This window comes from Haemorhous mexicanus, chromosome 6 (assembly GCF_027477595.1).
Source record: "Haemorhous mexicanus isolate bHaeMex1 chromosome 6, bHaeMex1.pri, whole genome shotgun sequence".
Taxonomy (NCBI): domain Eukaryota; kingdom Metazoa; phylum Chordata; class Aves; order Passeriformes; family Fringillidae; genus Haemorhous; species Haemorhous mexicanus.
Genome location: NC_082346.1, coordinates 55312694 through 55332910, shown reverse-complemented (window position 1 = coordinate 55332910; position 20217 = coordinate 55312694). Strand labels below are relative to the sequence as shown.

General features: G+C 40.5%; 1 protein-coding gene across 10 annotated transcripts in view; it reads right to left on the bottom strand.

Annotated features, from left to right (window-relative positions):
- WDR20 (WD repeat domain 20) overlaps window positions 1–8562 on the bottom strand; it is a 45950-nt gene extending 37388 nt beyond the window's left edge. For 6 of the 10 annotated variants that reach the window (XR_009487039.1, XR_009487038.1, XR_009487041.1 and 3 more), the window contains exon 1: window positions 8261–8560. Coding sequence is in view for 4 of the 10 variants with exons in the window: in XM_059850350.1 (XP_059706333.1) it covers window positions 8261–8509 (249 nt within the window). In the remaining 6 variants the exon portion in view is untranslated. Of the gene's footprint in view, window positions 1–8260 lie in introns of all 10 variants that reach the window. The other 4 variants (XR_009487037.1, XR_009487042.1, XM_059850353.1 and 1 more) reach the window with 2 other exon arrangements.
- Window positions 8563–20217: the final 11655 nt, after the last annotated feature.

Genomic DNA, 20217 nt, shown 5'->3' with positions numbered 1-20217 from the left:
TCATATCACTTCCCTGAAAAAAAAAAATCTAAACCTTCTGCTAAATAATATTTTTTAATTATTAGGAAACTGGGGATAATGACATTTGTTCATAACATGCAATGTTTTCTCCCTACACCAGCAGCATGCTCCGAAGCTAAATTTCTTGCTTAGACTAATATTTTGTCTGACATAGTACTTCACAATCTCTAGTAGTACCAAAATTACACACTATTAGACCCACAACTTCTTAATACAGTCACCTTCCAATCCCACATGGAGTTAAAAAGTAGTAATAAGAAATTAGAAATATTTTTTTACCATTACAGCCACATGTAAACATTATTATTAACTCATGAAATTAAAGAACAAATATATCTGGTAAACCAAAACTGAAATCAATTTGCAGAAAGTATCTATTAGAGATCTATCATTCCATTATGAACAGCTGGACTGAATAATGCACGAGAAATCCCAACACAAGTTACAACACTGCCACTGGAAAGGTTTCAACTGCAGCAGCTGGTGGTCCTGCCCACAAAGACCAGGGGGCTGCATCCAGTGCACCAACAGCTGCTCAGCAGGAGCCAAACAGGCAACAGCAGCTGCTTTCAGTTACAAGGGGCAAGAAATGGGTGGGAAGTAGATGATAAAAAATGCACTGTCTATTCACTTGGGCCTAGAAGTGGAGTGAGGTAAGGAAGGAAAAATACTCTATTTCCCAGAAAGACACAACCAAATATTATTACTTAGAGTATAGCACATTTAATGTTACTGTTTCTTTTCCTTAAGCCTTCTAAGAGGACAGATAATGGAAATATTAGGCACTATTTTGCACTAAATGGCACCACTTTCAAACAATAATTTGTCCAAGTGTGTCAACTCATAGTCATGACAACTGGATAGCAAATGGCCTTTCCATACACATCCTTCACAAGAAAGTAATTCAGATGGGTCCCTTTAGCCAGAAAACTGCAATAATACTTGAAACTAGGGCATTAAATTTGATTCTAGAATGTCAAACAAGACAATTATGGCTGGCAATCCTCTCAGAGGTGGGTCTAGGCAGCCTTTAATTAGAGTTTGAGGCACCTTCAATGTACATTTTAACTATTAACAGTTAACTATTTAAGTGTTTTGCAGACTCACAGATGTATAATGCAAATGTATAATGCAAACTCCTTGTAATTTAAGCACATAGCACAACACTTCTATAAATATTCTGACAAAGCTGCCCCATAAAACTTTCCACAGGCACCTAAGTATTTGTTACAAATGACCCCTCTTTGCATCTGTGAAGCATTATGACTAAAATTTTGTCAATTTGCAAAGAATAAGTGCCACAATTATTGGCTTTATGCTAAATTAATTTCCCCAACTGAATTCAACTAAGTGCAGTATTACCACAAATGCACTTCAATACAAAACAAAAACCTCCAAAATTATAACTGCTGTGGCAAAAAAACCCCAACCAAAGACACACACAAAAACTCACTGCCTATAAAATACTGCATCCCAACGTGGGGCTTTGGCCAGCACAGCCCAGCATTCGCTGTCAAACATGCCAGCCAAACAAGGAGTCATAGACAAATGAACTCTTACCTCAGAGAGCAATCCTTCAGCCAGCACAGTACAAGAGCCCACTCAAGTCACACAGTTGTGATATGGGCTTGAAGCACAGACTAGGACAAGAAAAAGCACTACAGACTAATATCACTTCCTACATAAAAATCATCTTGCAAGCTCTGTCAACCATAGATATTTCATCTTCCTCCAGAGCAAGAAACATTTAACAGTGTAACTGTCATTTTAAAGCAGCTTTTTAGTCTTTTTATCTTACTCTAACCAGTCCTAGTTGCTCTGTATAAGCCTCATAACAAAATTACACTGAAAGCTACCTACACATCTGTAATCTACATTAACTCTTCACTGTTTCCTTCAGCAGTGTTGTTGAAAAAAAAAAGGCATTACTAAAAATTCTACCCTTCAGGAAAGATTACAGGAGTACTTTGTAACATGTCTGTCAGTCCCCAGTACATCTAGAATTAGGAATAGTACCTATCTACATCACAAAACTCAAAGTGGTAAATAGATCCACCCATTAAATACTGAAACAAATTTCCAAGAGGCTCTCAAATACCTTCACAACCGCAGATCAAGAGCTAAAGTATTGCTGATCTAGCCACAATACCTCCGTGAGACTGGCTAGTCCAGAACCAATAGAACAACTATTACCCAACACAAAGAGAAGAAAAAAACTCGGCAGGAAATAAAAGGATTTCTTGAAAAAAGAAATCTGCAACACCCTTTTAAAGAAGGACAGAATAGAGTCACATCCAACGCACCTGAGAAATGTGAAACATAAGCAGCAAATCCAACACATGGATTTTAAGTTCTAAGAGAGATTTTCATTAATAGATGAGAGTACAAATCAAATTTGTGAGTAACATCAAGACTGGAAGGATTTGTTGCATTATGCAGCACAGAACTGGAAAAAAAAGCACTCTAATAATCTTAATAGAACAAAATGCTACATGGCATTTATAAACATCCACAAAAATCAAGGCATGGATAAAAATGGAGAAAAGCAGCAATATGATAAGAAACAATCCAAGTGAGTCATCACTATAAGGAGGATTCAAAAATGTCAACACTATTCAATATGTTAGCAAGAATATTAGAAGACAGACACAGCAAGCAACAATTCTCCCTTGCTCTGCACTGAAGTCACAGCACAAGGTCTAGGTCTACTTTAAGTACCACTAATAAAGAAGCCAACAGAGGAGAACAATGAAACATTTGCAACTCATGATCTGAGAAGAATGGTTTAAAGAGTTGGATTTATTTAGCTTAGGAAAACTGAGTGGACAAATTAACAAGTTTTTAAATATGCAAAAGCCAAAGGCAATAGTCAACTGTCCTCAATGTCCACTCTGAATAACTGCATTCAGCCTGGTTTGCTTTCCTTTTTTTCCCTGAAGGAGAAGTTTAGTCAGATATCCGAGGAAGAAGAAAGAAAACACCAAAAATCGTTATTGAAAGAAACTGTGGAATTCTCATTACTGCAAGTGTAAGAACCAGTCACTAAGATGAAGATATACTTCTCTCTGCTACAGACCTACTGTATCTTCCAAGATCCTTACAAACCTCAGCACTTTTATAGCTCATATATGCTTTTAAAATGTGCATGGTTTTCAGAGGCCTGACACAGCTTAGTGATCAGTATAAGTATACAGCAATATAAATTCACATTCCCACATCCTGAGAAAATGTGATGGTTTTCTCCACACATTGCAACTTCCAACCTAGAACTGCCTGATACTGCTCTTCTCAGAGCAATATATTAAGCACAGTGACAAATGCCACCCATTACCATTCTGTCATTGCAACAAGTTCCCAGGTAACAGTCTATAGAATGAAAGTCACCACCAAGGATAACACTCCTCAACTGCACAACAAATCAAGTCAGACACAAAAAAAAAAAGTAATTTTGAGAACTGCAAAGGAAGGAATCCTATACATCAGTCTTTTTACTGATAAGCAAGGACTACCAGTATGCCAACTCTCAATAAAAGAAGTTGAGATATGAGATGATTTTCATCCTAGTACAAATATAATTTCCAAGACACTTGCTCAAGGAAAGCTTAAAAAGACAGTAAAAAAATTCTGCCCTCCATGGCTCCAGCAATCTGTGCTTATCACCTATGTATGTTTCTAATCCAACACTACTGCAACATACTGCAATATTCCAAAGTCATTAACACACTGCTACTTTAGGTAGCTGCAAGAAAAAAGTCAAACTAAAGGCAAAGCCTTTTCTTGCAGCAAGTTGATTTCAAGAAATTAAACAACCAATGTTAAGAAAGTCTGCCATACATTACCAAAGAGTATATAGCCAGAATTTAACTACAATGCAAAAGGTTTTCTGTCCTGTAATAAGCTAAACTATGCATTCAAATTTCATAACCTGCCAATATATTACGTAAAAATTAAGACTGTGCCCCGTGCAACACTATTGCTAATGTGTACCTGCATTGCAATGACAGCTGCAGATTACCCTGCCCAGAAACTTTTACAACATATAGAGAACAAAACATCATCACACACACAACTTCTATAAGGAAAATGCACAAGCTTTCTAGTAGGAAGGGAAAAGGACTTGTTAGTTAATGTCAGCAGCAGTCTGGAAAGCCTTGCCTTGTCAGTCATTCCTAAGGCAAGGAAGATGATATAGCACTCTCTTTTTCCAGCCTAATGAATCAACTAATAAATCATTTTGCAAAGCTAGCCACAAACCGTATTTAAGTCCTTCAAGACTGTCTTAGAAACAAAAATCAAGTAACAGCCCTCACTCCTGGTTAGGGGCTGTAGGAAAAAACAACCCACCACGAACGTCAGAGCATCATAATTTGAACAATTTTTGAATTATTACACTATAATCTCACTCCATGAAGAAGGAAATGCCTAAAATAACAGGAAAAGCTTCCTTTAACACCTATAAGTCTCTTAATCAAAATCAAGTCAAGAATCCCTCAGGAATTGATAATTTCAGAACTGACTTAAGGCTGAAGCAGAGGCTTTACTCAGGGGAGACCTCCAAGGCAGTGGATCGAAGCAGATAGTCCAGGTCACTGAAGGGGGTTGAGCCCCTCCAACCCTTTCCTTGCTGTCACTGTACCCATCAACCCCAAGATGACACAGTTCCACTCACCAAATCAAGAGGAAATCTGCCCAGAAAAACTGCAAGTACTTTCTGCTGCTGGTTTAGCAAGCTGAACTAGCTCAACCAGAGGCTTAGCACTGCAAAAGACAAGGAGATAGGAGCACAGTGCCAAGAGGATCCTATACTGCCAGTCTATCATTTACAGCTGTCACTAGATCAGTTGAGTTCATGAAAATTTACCCCTTCTGGTTAATAAGAGATCACTGCACACATCTAACCCGAAAGCCGAAGTAAAGGAGGACTGAAAGGGAAAGTCCATTGACACTCAGTGCAGTCAAGAACAATTACATACTTATCTAAGTAAACCAACCACATCTCATTCTGTCACAGTTTAACTTCTTCCTAAACTACAGGTCCATGTCTTTTTTTTTTTTTTTTTTAAGTGGATCCAAATCAGAAAACAGGAGTTTTCTGGAAGTCTGTATTGCTTTATAAACACAAAGAGAGCTGCAACGTGTCATAATGGTTTATGGTTTTAGTTTTCTTATAAAATAGTAAAAACTCAGCTTCCTTCATAAAGAGGTAAAGAATGAAGCTTGGAGAAAGTACCTTTTTGCTTTGAGAAGTCTCTAGAGACAGTCTCAAATGCTGTCCAAAACTCTTCTCTCTCTACCAAACCCTTAGGATTGGAGTACAAATAAACAACCTCCACACCACTGTCCTGGATGCCAGATCTAACTTCTCCACCAAATGCCTTGGAAGGATCAAGGTTACCTGGAAACATCTTTCTTTATGTAAGTTAAATCTCCTAAGACAACACACACATCAGCAGTTCATGTAAAAAGGTGACTTACAAACCAGATATAGCAGACACAAAGCATTTAGGATTCAAGAGAAACTGAAAGAAGAAAGATTAGCATTACTGATGTCAGGAAATATCCTTCCAAGTGGTATCTTTGCCTCAATATTAGGTTATTTATTGTTAAGTGTCATTCATGGCTTAAGTGTTACTCTTCCTTAATGTGTACTGATCTGCAACGGATTACTGATGCAAGAATTATCTCAATACCCAACAGACATGGTCACTTAAAATACAGTCCTGGTGATTCTTCCACTCATTTTAGGAAAAATATAGCATTTGCCCATCAAGAAAAGAAGTCTTAAAGATATCCTTAAAAAAGGGAGGAAAAGAAAAAAATAAAAAGACAAAATCACAGTTAGCGGATATATTCACACAGCACAGCTTCATTAAATTCAACTCAAAACTCCAATATGACTTAGCCAGAATGAAAATCATGATCTTAAAGTAACCAGGGAAAATTTTTAAGGGATACATAAATAATTATGAACTAACAGCTAAAACTGAAGTTATCAGCACCTGTATTATGCCAAGAAGCACAAATAGGTTGGTCTTAAACAGATCAAATCCCTCTCCCCATCCTGCTCCGAGGAATAGGAAGGAACACAGAATGTGAGAGGCTGCCCAGTTTAAGGCAGAACTACATCCTGTCCATTTAGGTAACAATAGCTCTCTCCCCTTTACGATAGCTACAAGATAGAACTTCTGATTCTGAAAAGTTCACATGATCAGTTGACAGGCTGTCAGCCTGTTCCTGTTTCACTTTTGTACATAGACAAAACAGTTACTTCCAACTGAAGCTCCAAAATAAATTCCAAAGCAGCAAGTATTGCGGATTTAAGTCAGACCATCTTCCTATTTCATTTAATGCATCTTCCTTAGACTGAGTCAATCTATTTCAGCTCTTTCTTTAGGGTCACTTCACAAAAGTATTATACATACAGAATATACAGTATTATCTTACATAGTTAATACTGTAAAAGGTCATTGAGATTAATTCTGTCCTAACAATGTGTATGTTTTATTCTATTCAGAGAAAAAAGTGTTTCACACTGTCACAGGTATAAATGCCTCAGAGCTCCTGAGTTCACAAACTCAAATTTCTCAGTTATTGTATACCATACCAGTTTTTAGCATCTAAAAAGATATCCAAATACCCAGCTCAAGAAGACTTTTGTAATTTCAAATAATTATTCCATTCCTTATTGTCAACGAAGTTCCAGCATTTAGATTTTTATTTTTCAGAAGTGTGGCAAGAGATGACTAAGAGAACTTGCAAGAATCACATGTGCCATTACTAAACTACATCAAGACCTGCTCTGTGAGCTAAGGGAGAGAATTCTGCAGCTACTTTGCATGGAAAAAAAAAACATAGCAAGACCCAAACACTGCAACAATTTAGGATATAGATTTTCAGAGATACTGCTCCTCAGGATACCTTGTAAAGACAGCAACTGGTTGTAAGTAGGGAATACTGTTTGATACCAAATACTCCTTGAATGCTTAAAGAACCCATTGTCCAAGCACTATTTGAAACATACATAGATTATTAAAATTCATTAAAGAGTGAAACTAAATACACACAGACACACTTTCACATATAATTATACAAGACATATCAGATCTGTTAGGTCACAGTCAACAAACAACCAGGTAGACTTTAAACTCCTGCTGGTGCCGACATTTTACAGAAAGTAGGAGTGCTGGGGGCACTGCCCAGGACACAGCAGATTCAGGCATAATCCCTTCCTCATCCAAGAGCTTCCTGCACAGCCTCGTGCACAGCTTTACATCCCATGCTGAATGGTGAGCTAAAAGCAGGAAGATTTCAAGGTACTCACATGATGGCAGCTGAGACGCGAGCATGTAAAATAACGAACGCCCACTATTTGAAACAAAACAGAAAGCTGACATTCATTATATTTGTGTTTACATCTATGAGGAGTGACATGTGTTCACCTAGCACAGCAAATTCCGAATTGTTCTCTGAATCCCATAAAATCAAGGGTTTGTTCATAAATATGGTGACCTGAGAGATCAAAAGCATGCACTGTTCTGCATCCAATAATGACAAGCAAGGAGTCTCTCTCTCAAGTACATCAATCTTTCTTTTCTGGAAAAGCAACTTTCGCTCTGTCAATTATCTGATATTTAAGACTCATCTCACTGCACCGCTCCCATTTAGAAACAATTCTAAAACCAACCCACACTTCCAAGTCATAGCAAAGGCCTAAAGCAGCACGGAATGCTTTAGCCATGCAACCAAAGCTAGGAAGATCCTGGCAGCAGGGATTTGACACCACCATAATCACAGCAGGCATTAGTGTGTCCAGCAAATTCTGACCTGAAGCAGCAGGTGAAGGAGGCCTAAGGAGAGAATGCCCACCCTCATTCCCGCACAAGGAGGGCCCAAGCGATCGCATCCTTGCCCAAGGCCCACACACACAACTCCCGCCGATAACAACGTATCTGGAGCAGCCCCGAGGACCGACCCGGCGCCGATGCCCTCACACCGCTCTCTCCCCAAGCCTGCCCTCCCCCTCCCCAGCCGCTACCTGGTTAACAGGGAGATTGGCTGGAGCCGAGGAGCCGCCGGCCCCACGGCCGCGGGGAGGGGAGACAGCGAGGGAGGGGCGGCCCGGCCTCGGTCCCCCGCCCCCGGCGCGGCCCCGCGGCCCCGGGGCTCCCGCACCCCGGCGGGCGGGCGGCGCGGAGCCCCCGCCAGTCCCCGCCCCATCCCGGCGGGGGAGCCCCGGTACCTTGCGGACCCCCTTGTAGATGTAGAAGTAGAGCTCCCGGCCCACATTGAAGCAGAGCCGGTCCCCGTTGCCGCTCTGGTCGTTGACGTTGACGAAGGAGACGCGGACGGGGTTAGAGCCCTGCGAGTTGAAGGGCACGCGGTTAGGCCGGCTGTACTCCGAGTGGCTCAGCAGCTTGTACAGCCCCTCCCGGGTGGTGAACTGGGTCTTAATCTCGTTCATCTCCTTCCCACCTCCCTCCGCCGCCATCTTGGAAAGGAGCGCTCATCCTGCCCCAGTGCCCGGATGTGCCGACACTGCGCAGCCGCCGGCGCGCGCGCGGCCCCTGCGCGCGGGGGCGACACGAGGAGGCGGGGCCGGCGGGGCCTGTTTACCGCGCGACTGCGCGCGCGCCGGGCCCGCGCGTCCGCGGGGCGTGGAAAGGGGCGTGGCTTGTGGGCTAGGGCGGGGCCTGAGGCGGGAGGCGCGGCGTGGCCCAGGGGCCAGGCCTGGGGGGTCACCGCGCTCGGCCTCACTGCACGGCGGGGTCATCCCGCAGCATTCCCGCTGTAGCGCTCCTGGATGTCTCCAGTGAGCGGGACTCCTCAACCTCTCTGGGCATCCTGTCCCAGGAAACGGTCACTGCACAGTAAAGAAGTTTTTCCTCATGTTCGCGTGGAACTTCTGTGCATCAGTTTCTGCCCGTGGGACCACCGAGAAGGGCCTGGCTCCATCCTCTGACACCCGTCCTGTAGATATTTATACACATTGATGAGGTCTCCTTTCAGTCAGCTTTTCTCAAGGCGGGACAGGCCCAGCTCTGTCAGCCTTTCCACCTAAGAGAGATGCTCTAGTCCTTTAATTATTTTTGTAGCTCTCCACTGGACCCAGCCAGGAGCTCCAGTTCTCCCTTGTGCTGCAGAGCCCAGAGCTGGACCCGGCCATGCAGATGTGGCCTCAGCAGGGTCACCCAGAATGGTGGCTCCACAAGCAGCCGCTCTGGGGATGGGAGAGAGGGGGAGGAGGGGATCACAACCTGGGGCTTTGTATGTCTACAGGGACCTGCCACCTAAGGATGTGGCATCTGTGCCAGCACAGCTTGGGGTGGGGTGATCCCTGCTGCTGGAAGTGCCAGATCAATCAGGAGGTGTCCATGTGCAGCGCTGGTTTTGGGGCAATGGCTCCCAGCCCCCACTCACATCACAGGGAGGCATCACAGCCCTGGCCATCTTCACTGGCTCGTTTGCCATGGCCCTGGCCAGCTTTGCCCACAGGGGACTTCCAGTGCCTGGAGCCTGGTGAGGTTCCTGCTGTGAGAGTCTGACAGTTTAGGGACAGCAAATCCAGGTGTGCAGCTGTACTTTGACACTTCATGCCAAGCTCGGGTGCCCCTGATGGAGATGGTACCTCCATCACTCCAGCTCTCCACCAGCCTCCAACCTGCTGCAGGCAGAGCCAGGCCTGGGAGTTGGCCTGAGGTGAGAACCTGAAAAACTGGTTATCAAATCACTCACCTCATTGTTCTGATCATCCTGCAGCCATACAGCCAGCTGTGTTGCATGGTGAACCAGATCAATATCAGATGGAGGTGGCACAGGGTTGGGAAGGATTGCATTCACTGGGCAAGGAGGCAGGACTGTTTCTTTTGACAGCAGTTTCAGCTTTAAGAGTTTGTCTGACTACAGCCTCATGACTGACTCAAACTGATTTAAGACTGATCTCCAGCTGGAAAGAAAAGATTTTGGCCCCTCCTCTACAGGTATTTCCATTACTTGCCTTGCATCAGTTCTAGTAATCATGCAACAAAAGGCTGAGTCAGATCCACCTGAAAATTAACTCACACACAGAAATTATGCGTTCTCAGGTAGCAAAGTGTTGATCAGCAGCCAGGTTGATTCAACTTACCACAAAACTGCTGGAGCCAAAATAAGGAAGGAGCTGGGAATGTGGGAATAGGGGAAGATAAGCAGCGCAGAATTAGAACATCTTAAGCTAACAATAAAAAACCCACACTTTCAAGGTATAGTTTCCTGCTGTAGCTGTGTGGCTCTTATGTGACTGCTACCAAAGGCATTGTCCTGCTCTCTTCTTTCTGGACCATGACTATCTGCTGCTACTCCTTCCTGTACCAGCCACAATGCTCATGAGGAGCCATTTCTGAAAGGTGAATGGACAGACAATTAAACTCCTTGCAAATGTGAAATGAATATGGTTAAACAAAAAACACAAACTGCTTAAGGGACTGGACAGCAGGACTTTCCTGCTTTCCATTACATCAGCTCAGCTGAAGAAGTCCACTCAGCCTTCCAGACTGCAGGGGGTTAAAGGGATTTAGTTTCAAGTCAATTTAATTCAAAGAGATTTTGTTTGTAGCTGAATACTGTCTTGCTGCTGACCATCAAAATATTAGTAAAAGATAGCTGAGAGACACAAAACAGCCAAGGATCTCCAGAACAGAGTATGTATCTGAGTGAGTACTGAACAAGTACAGATGATTAGACTTCTAAAAGGCCTGGTATTGAAGACTTGCTTGAAATTCTTAAGATTAAGCCAATCAATAATGACCAATAGATCTTGTCAGCTTATCAGCCAGTCCTGCCAGATGGTATTGATGACCTCCTAAAAGCACATAAAGTAGGTAAGCAGCCCTGCATTTTTTAAATCATGTTAAGAGTGATTGTTTCATAAAGAAATTTCATTAAAGGACTTACAGAGAGAAGGAGTATTTTCTTTCACCAAAGAATCACCAAAGAAGAGCAGGAGCAGCAAGGATCTCTAAATAGTAATATTCAAAAGAGATAAGGATGTAACAACAACAACAAAATTTAAAAAAAAAAAAAAAAGCGTTGCTCCAAGCAGGCATACTCAGTATGTCTTATTCATTACCCACTGACAAGACAGGATAGATCACTCTGAAGAAGAAAGCAGGCAACTTTGGTAGAGGGACTGTGTGGAATGCAAATCACACTGAAACCACAGCAGGCCATCTGTCACTGATGGAATGAGTGTGATCCAAAGAATAAACAAAGTTAACAAGTACCTGGTTATCAGCAGTACATGATGGTGCAGAAAGTCAAAGAATTGATGTAGTGTTTAACATTTACAAGAAACATCAATAAAAGCTGCTGAGAGATTTCACAGAGAATCCAAGACAAATATTCATTTGAAAAACACAGCTGCAAGTCACATGAACACTATTGTACAACCCCATCAACAATGCTCATCAAATACTAGGAGAAAAAGAGATTACAGAGATAAGTCTTATGAAAAAAACTCCCTGTACCACTTGAAAATTCTTCTGTTTCAAGCTAACCAAGGATGATAGTTCTGAAATGATCTCATGAGGACACCCCAAATGAATTGTTTTGTATGCACCACACAACCAATAAACTGAAGTCAGTCACAATCACTGCTGTATTGTGCCTTTACCTTTTGCAAATTGTTTTGGCAAATTGGAAAACAGACATGAGCAAAATTCACTAACAGTAATAAAATAGTGTGTTCCTTTGAGATTGCTTTATGCAGGGCATAAATTGGTCCTGCAACTCTTCAGAATGTAATATTTATAGTGCTTTTACTGGACATGAAGAACCTGCAATGCAAGTACAGTTATGAACAAAACTTTCCTGTGTTTGAATTTGAATGCTTTCTGTTACTTCCCAAAAAGTGCAGCAATTGGTATTAGCTCTCAGCTTTCCTGAGACAAAAAAAAAAGAGGAATGTGATTACACCCATACTGCATCAGGCAAACTGTCTATTCCAGCATGCACTGCAGATTATGCTGCAGAAATCAGGAGACCATCTCTGCACTGTCTGTCAGCTACAGCAGGTCTGTCAAGTCCTTCTGGGACTTCTGATGTGCAAAACAATTTAGGCATTTAGTGTGACTGGCTTAAGAGCCAAGAGAGCCCAAAGGTCTGCAATGTGTCAAATTTTAACAGCTTTTGAATGTGTGTTACTAACAGGTGCACAGACATATAAGGAACACATCTGAACTAGGCAAAAGTTGGTGCTGGTGGGGGGATGGCATGAAAGTTCCATTTAATATGGGGAGAAGAAAAAGGAAATGTATTTCCAATTACTTACATGGTCTTTAAAGTATATTTAACTTGCTTTCATCATGAGAAATTATTGTTTCTGGCATAGTTTCATAGCTGCTTATTGGCATTAGGAATCTCTTCTTAACCACTGCATACATCTAACATTAAATATGTGAGGTAATGCATTATGTATTACAAAGTGGAAGAGTGTTACAAGGAAATTTCTGCTCTCCTAGAACACATTACATGTTGTTTATACTTGTATGTCTTCACAGAGGAGCAAGAGCATGTGAAACATTTTGTTTTCATAGTGTGGGGGTTAATTACTGAGAAACAAATGGGTACTCTTAAAAGCAGACATTTGGATTGAAGGAGGCAAGGTAAAATGAGTCTGCTTTATAGCTGGTATAGGATGATGGGTGAACTCTGCTGTTGTCTTTGGAAAACTTCATTCTGCTGTTTGCAATCAGGTCTCTGTGAGTGGTCTCCTGGAAAGAGTACCTTGCCTCCATAGCCAGGAGTGCTGTTCTTGTCAACAACAGTTATTATCTTGGAACTGTAGTTCTCCTGGAAATTATGGTCTCTGAAGATAAGACTGTGATATTGAATTTAATTTAAATTCTACAGAAAGCCAGAGAGTTTGGTTTGATATACCTACAAATAACTTGTGTTTCTAAGCTGCACTGCAGCATTATGTACATCTCACAACTCCCTTAATAGGGAAGACATATTGTCCATGTATACAGTACTGCTGTAATCAGCTGAGGAATGACAGCCTGTGAATAAATAAGGTCTGATTGTTGGTGAGCAGCAGCAGCTCAGTTTCTCACAAAACTGGAATTTCTAGATAGTGTGAGAATGCAGTGCCATTGAGAAAGCCAAGGACACTCCTAAAGTGCAGTCTGCAATAGACCCTTGAATGTTTGTAATTCAAGAAACAATAGATTCAGCAAATATGCTTCAAAATTACTTTCTCTTTCATCAGAACTGGCTGTTTCACTCAGCTGGTTTTCATTGGGAAGCTTGTGGTTATCGAGTTACAATAATGCATGGTTTGTTATTGATGAGTCTTGCAGGTCAGCCAAGCAACCTGCAAAAGTGAGTTAACAGTCATTCATGCAAGAAAAGTGGCTGCCAGTGTGTGATTCAGGAGCCCTAAGCAGAACAAGAAATAAGGAAAGCTGAGAAAGGTGTCCTTGGAAAGAGAAGCATTACCAGCATTAAAAAAAAAAAAAAAAAAAAAAAGAACAACAAAACTGTTTGAGTTTTAAAGGTGATTCAGGAGCCTCTGAACATTTTGAACATAAGACAGGTATGTGCATGTGTATCTTAAGTTTTGCCAGGTTCTTCAGTCTCCCCCAGGTCATCTATCTAGCTGATGGTGAGATCTTTCTCTGTTGCTTTGGTGAATTACACAAAGAGGAACTGAGAACTTGTTAGCACATTCTTCATTCCTTTATCACCTTTCTCACATCTCAGAGGTTGCAGAGAGCTTCAGAAAAAGCATGGCTATCTGCTTTCTGTCCAGTCATAGGAGGAGAATCTCCATCAGTGTCACAAGCATAATTTCATTTCCATGGCTGGAATCACTGTCTCCAAATTGTTTTAGATGAAGCATTGAAGCTTTAGATAAATGATCATCTAATGGGAATTTTTATGAGTTTTTCCATAAGCTCACTGAAGCATGGGAGCTCTGGATTCTGCACAGCACTGGGTGTTCATTTAGTGCTGGTTGAATCATTGCACATTTAAAGAAAGGAGAGCTTATTTCTCTGAATTATGTGCTGGCTCCATTCTGGTCATCATTATGTGCTGGCTTCATTATGGTCATGTGGTCACTGACTTTCATTTGCAAGTCTAAAAGGGCATAAGTTAAATTCACATGGCTTTTCCATCCATCTGGTGTCCAGAACTTACTCATATATAGGAAGATTATGTACAACCTTTTAGATAAAATTTACCAGTACAGTATTCTCCATCAAAGTGGGGAAAGCTTTGTTATGATTGGGGTCCTTTTATCTACAAGATAGGCTGAGGAGAAAGGGTATTTATTATTATGACATATGTACTCTTACATCGTTACCTTATGTACCTTATCATTTCATCACATACAAAATTTAATTCATCATAAAAAAATTAGCACTCAGGTTTTCAGCAGCCTAAGTGCCTGTCTAAATGGAAGCCTGACATTCTCCATGCCTAATGAGACTTGTTCAGTTTCTCTCTCCTCACTTTCTCTTGCTGCATACATAAAGCAAGGAATGGTAATTCTAAAGAAAGGTGTGATTTAGAAGATTACCTGTGTAGAGTAGGCTTTTGGGTCCCTGCTTTTCTGGTTTATCTGAAACTATCATCATTATGCAGCTTGTACAATGGTGTTCTTATATAACAAGCACTTCTCAGTAATCATGTAATCAAGTATGTACATTCCTGTGACATTCCTTGTCTTTAGCCTCCATCTTTCTAAGGCCAAGTGCTAGGTATAACAAGATTTATGTCATTCTCCAATAGCTGATCTGTTGGTTGAGCTAAATCCTATCTGAAGTCTGTTTGTTCACTGTCATTTTTCTTTTCATGAGTAGGTATAACAAGCCAAAATCAAATGTAGGGTAGATGCATATTAAATCTTCATGTATTTTCCTCGTTTTCAGTAGTAAAAATGATGGAATTGCTTCTTATAGGCATGGTAAAATACAGAGAGCACCAGTCTAACATCTTTCACAGGCAATTTCTTTCAATTTTCAAATACTAACTTCCTGATTCAGTGATTTGACACAGATGAGGACATTTGATATATGCACTGGCATAGAGGTATTTACACTTTTTTTTTAATCAGTTAACTAAAACTCTACTGTGGTGTCTAAATATGTTGAATCTCTACAGGAAAATAAATCTGGGGATGGACTTATGTGACAGGATCAGTCTCTGCATCAGTATACCAAACGAGAAGGGAAAGCTCTGCACATTTATAAAGAAACTGATTTTTACAACTTTCACTTATTTAAACATAGATAAAAGCATAATAATTAGGAATTGATCTCAACATAAACCTTCAACTTTTATATATGTGGTTTTATAGTTGTTTAGAGTTTTCAAAAAGTTAAAAATAAGCAAGCCTGATCCAACTAACAGATTTCTTGAGACAGCTATTGATTTGTGGTGTGGCAGAGAATGATTGAATAGTTAAACATATGATTCATGGAAAATTAATTTAAGAAAGTATCTATTAAAAATAATGGGCTCATTGAAGGGGTTAACTTAAAAAAAAGAAACCAAACAACTTTTACAAGGTTAAAACCCCTGTGCTTTATATACAAATATATATTGCTCTCCCTACCTATCTCTAGATATTTGTTCAATATGACTCCTATAGAGAATATTTATATTTGCTGTATTAGCCCCATCTGGTGAGTTCTAACAGCATTGCAAACTGGACAGACCTGATGCTGCACTCCCATGTCCCAGCTCTTAGGTGGGTGGCATGGAGACCCCTGTACTGCTCCCTTTGCCCACTGCACAGGGCACAAACACCCAGGAGGAATCCTCATTAGCATGGCAGTACCATGATTCATGAGCTTCTCTTTTGCTTTAATGGATTCATCTCCCAAGTCAGGGTGTTACTCTGTTTGCATCCAGAAACATGCACAGCCCATCAGTGCACCTGAGTCACCCCCATTCCCAGGAAATCTGCCATTTCTGATCCTTGGTGCTGTTCCAGCCAAGGTCATGTATGCCAGGGCTGAGCCAACTGTTCCCTTAGAGACTTTACCTTTCAGTGTTTTTTCTGGGAGGGCTGTGGTCCACTTTCTGTAATTGCAAAGGGATGTCACCCATCAATTAGTTCACTTCAGAGCAGCTGTTAGTGGACACAGTAATGGGCAACCTGCTCCAGGTGGCCCTGCTTGAGCAGAGAGAGATGAGGTGACCTCCAGAAGGTCCTCCCAACCTCAAACACTCCATCATCCTGAAAGTTTACCCTTAACATTATCATTTATTTTTGTGCAATATCAATATGAATCAACACTGTTTTGAGTAGGAGGCATTTTACTTACCTTCTGTAAAAATAAATTTTTATAAAATTCTTTTGAAGTGCAGGATCATGATGTTAGTTTCTAAACAGGAAATGAGGAGGCTGCTTGCCTCTAGTACATGGGTTAGCAAACCCTGTCAGCCTTTGATATATGGTGGGTCAGAATAAGACACTCTCCATGGCTCCCTTGACTTGCTCCATGCCTAAGGAGTCTTGCTCAGTTTCTCTCTACTCTCCTTCTGCTGCATGTCTAAACCAAGAGATGGGCTGATTTTTATTTTTTTTTTTTTTCATTTTATTTTTTGGTGGCTTGAAGTTTACCTACACTAATTCTGTAGAAAGATGAGTGATGACAATGATTCTTTTACTGCCAGACTTAGCTGATGGAGATTAGTTGCTCTTCTAATGTAAGCTGAAATGTGGCTACAGGCTGTTTCTTTCCATCACTTCCCTTTGGAAAATTCAAACATAATCTCATCATAGTATTTCCAGTCAGTTTAAATTAAAATTTATTCTGTTTCTTCTGTCTACTTTCCTTCCACAGCTGTGACAGGAAAGAACTGGGGCAAAATAAAAACAGCTAGTAGCCAGACACAAGGGCCTTGTGGTCTTTTTTCATGAGAAGTGAATAAAGGGGATTGTTTTAGAAGAACTTAAATAGGAACAGGAAATAATAGCCTTTCTTAAGGTACAAATCCACATCTTTAGGTGGTTTCAGATTTGGTTTCTGTTAAATGATTAAGAGAAGGGACTTTACACTGTAACATGTCCCTTCAACAAAATGTGTTTCCTTGCAGTGTTATTCTCACTTGAAGGGACTATTAACAAATCTGTGTTAGCCTCACCATTATATCAACTAAGACAGTATCTCCCATTCCCCAGAGAACTTCCAAGCTTATTATTAAATTAAAGAGTTACCTCAGAATATTCCTGTTGAGGTAGTGTTTCAGTTAAAGGAGAGTGAAAATCTTGTGTTTGTTATTTTGTCATAACTGCAAAATTTTATCTCTGGGATGTCCCAGAATGTACAACCAAACTCAATTTGTTAAAATAAATAAAATCCTGTGATGACTTTTCTTACTTAATAATACAATCTAACATGACTATATTAAAAAGCTTATGGATTTTCTCTTGATTAAACAATTATTCATCCTATGTTATCTTAAGTAAGAAGTCAGGGAAAAGTGAAAAATCTAATATGTATAACGGATTATTAACGATACAGCTGAAACAATAATTCAATTTCTCTGCCCTATGCTCTCAAGACAAATTATTTCTATTTTTTCAGTTTAAGAACATATGTGCCACTGTCAAGTGTATGTGTGGATATACATGCAATGAGGTTTCAACTCTGTGTATCCTTACTAACACTGAGTCTGTGCAAACTGAAGATCAGCCCATGGAGGAAGAGGACTCTTGCCTTCCAGGTTGAAATAACTGCTCATCAACACTTTCCATTCCAGAAAGAAAAACTTTCTGAGGGAGGCTGTTAGCAAATCATTGGTTGCAAGTAATTTGGCTATTAATGTGACTCAGCCAGTAAAACACTGCCTGGATTCTTAACTGTAACCCTGAGAATGCTCAAGCCTTCTGTTGTGATCCCTGGACAGAATGAAACTTGAGGCTGTGACTGACCTTAACAAGCTGGATTCTGGGAATGATGGGCCTGACAAGCACCATTGCACTTTGACCATCATGGATTCAGGCACAGGATGACCAAAGCTGATCCCATGAAAACTGTGAGGTCCAGCAGAGGACCTTCTATAGAAACATGGCTTGTGCTGGTGTCTCTGGGAATGGTCAGTTTGGGGTCAGCTTCTTCTTTGCCTCCCTGATCGCAAACGTGACCGTGGTCACAAAGCACAGACAGGCAATAGGAGAGTCACCTTCATTCCAGACTTCTTGCTGTCATTGACAATGGTAAATGTTTGTCAACAGAATTCACTGCTCTCTGTCTCATGGCTGGGGAGAGTGAAGTGAACACCGTGAACAGTGAACAAGAACAGAGTGGGAGCACAGGTGCACAATCTGATGGCACAGGATCTCTACCTTTAGCAGCAAATTTCCCTGGCTGGGTAATAATCATTGGCTGAACTTTGTGCTGCAGAGAATGAATGTGCATCACACAATACAGCACCACTGCTGTGTTTCCTTTCTAGTATGTGTAACATTTTCAGAGAAAGGTCAAACTTAATGAATTTCTGCTTTATAGACTCCCTCTTGCAGTTCACATGTATTGCTGTGCTCCATGAGGGCTTTGAAAGCTGGGGGAAATACACATTGAAATGGTATAATTGTTTTAGTTGTTCCATTTGTTGGAGCACAGAACAGGTATAGAACACCAGCTCAGCATTATCAGGTAGTCAGTGATGATTAAGAATTTATTACAATTGTATTAACTCTTAATTTCAGAAAAAGGATGCTATTTGTCCATTTGTGCTGTCACTAAAACACATGTATTTCCTTCATGGGGAACCACATGACTGTAAAACAAAGATTATCCTATATCTGAAGGAAGACCAAAGAGAATACTTAGGAAAAAGGCAAATCAAAGAAATTGTGAAGAAGCATTCTCAATTCATCAGCTATCCAATTACACTCTTTGTAAGTGCCTTGTTTGAGATGCTAATTGTACATGCTTTGAAACACTAGCTGCATACCTAATGTCCTTGCATCATTCCCAGATGCTACTAGTGCAATATTAACTAAGATGGCTCTGTACTGCCAGAATTAACATTTGCAAGAAGGACTCTTTATTGTGTGATAATTTCTAGGTTTGCTTTCCTAATGAGCTCTGAAAGAGTACTGACTATGTAGGACAGAGTTATACCATGTATCAGTCTAGATGCTGAGCTTCTCATCCACCGACCCAGAGGAAATCTTATAAAGATAACATTTATCTTAGTGAATTTAGTAAGGCACAGTACAAGATTTTCTTAAAATCTGGACTACTTGGCAATGAAAATATGTGCTTCTAGCTGAAGATCATAATTATTCAGGTGAAGCAATAAGCTCTGATTATACATTCCATATTGATATATACTAAAGCCATGCTTTTGGGGCCAAAGAAATCTCCTGACTTATTTAGATATGCTTCTGAAAGAGGCCTGGTTGGCAGTGACTAACTAGTAATTCTGGATTTTAAGCCAGACTTATTATGGCTCTAGTTCCAAAAGTGAGAACAGATGAGCAGAAGGCAATTTAGAGAGGTACTTTCTAAAGGTACTTTGAATGCCAGGTGCATCAGTATTATTTAATGAATTAATTCTACAAAACTGCCAAGCAGAGTTGGAAATACATCTCATATGACCCGTAATTATGTTTATTCATACAAACCCAAGGACATGCAGGGAAGTTCATCAAGATGGAAATAACATGCAAATTAAATAATGTATTAGGAATGTGACTTGCAGAGGTTTCTAGAAAAAGAATGCCCCCCCTGTAATTTTCTGTCTTGAACTAGGAAGAAGGAGGCCAAGCCATCATGGTTATTCTTAGTATAAATTCAGAACTGTATTTCTGTTAGATGAAACAAACTCAAACAGTTCTACAGAACCAAAACCAACAGAGATATTTCACTTGGAACAAATGTTCTGAGGAAACACAATTTTAGGTAAGTCATTAGAAAGAGCAGCTATGCCCTAAGGAAGAAAAGCCGAAAAATCCCTTCTTTTACTGTCCCAATCCTTTGATGCCTGTTCCTGCAACTTAACTTTGTAGATCTACTGTGAAGACAGCCAAAACAAGAAACTGAAAATGCATTATGTCATAATATTTTTATAGTTTTGTTTTATAATAAAGAACTTGACTGGTTAGAGTGAATTTGCTGATTTTATTTTAAACACTAGACATTTAAAAAGCAACTTGAATTTGACAAAATAAAAGTACTTTCCTCTTTCAGATATATC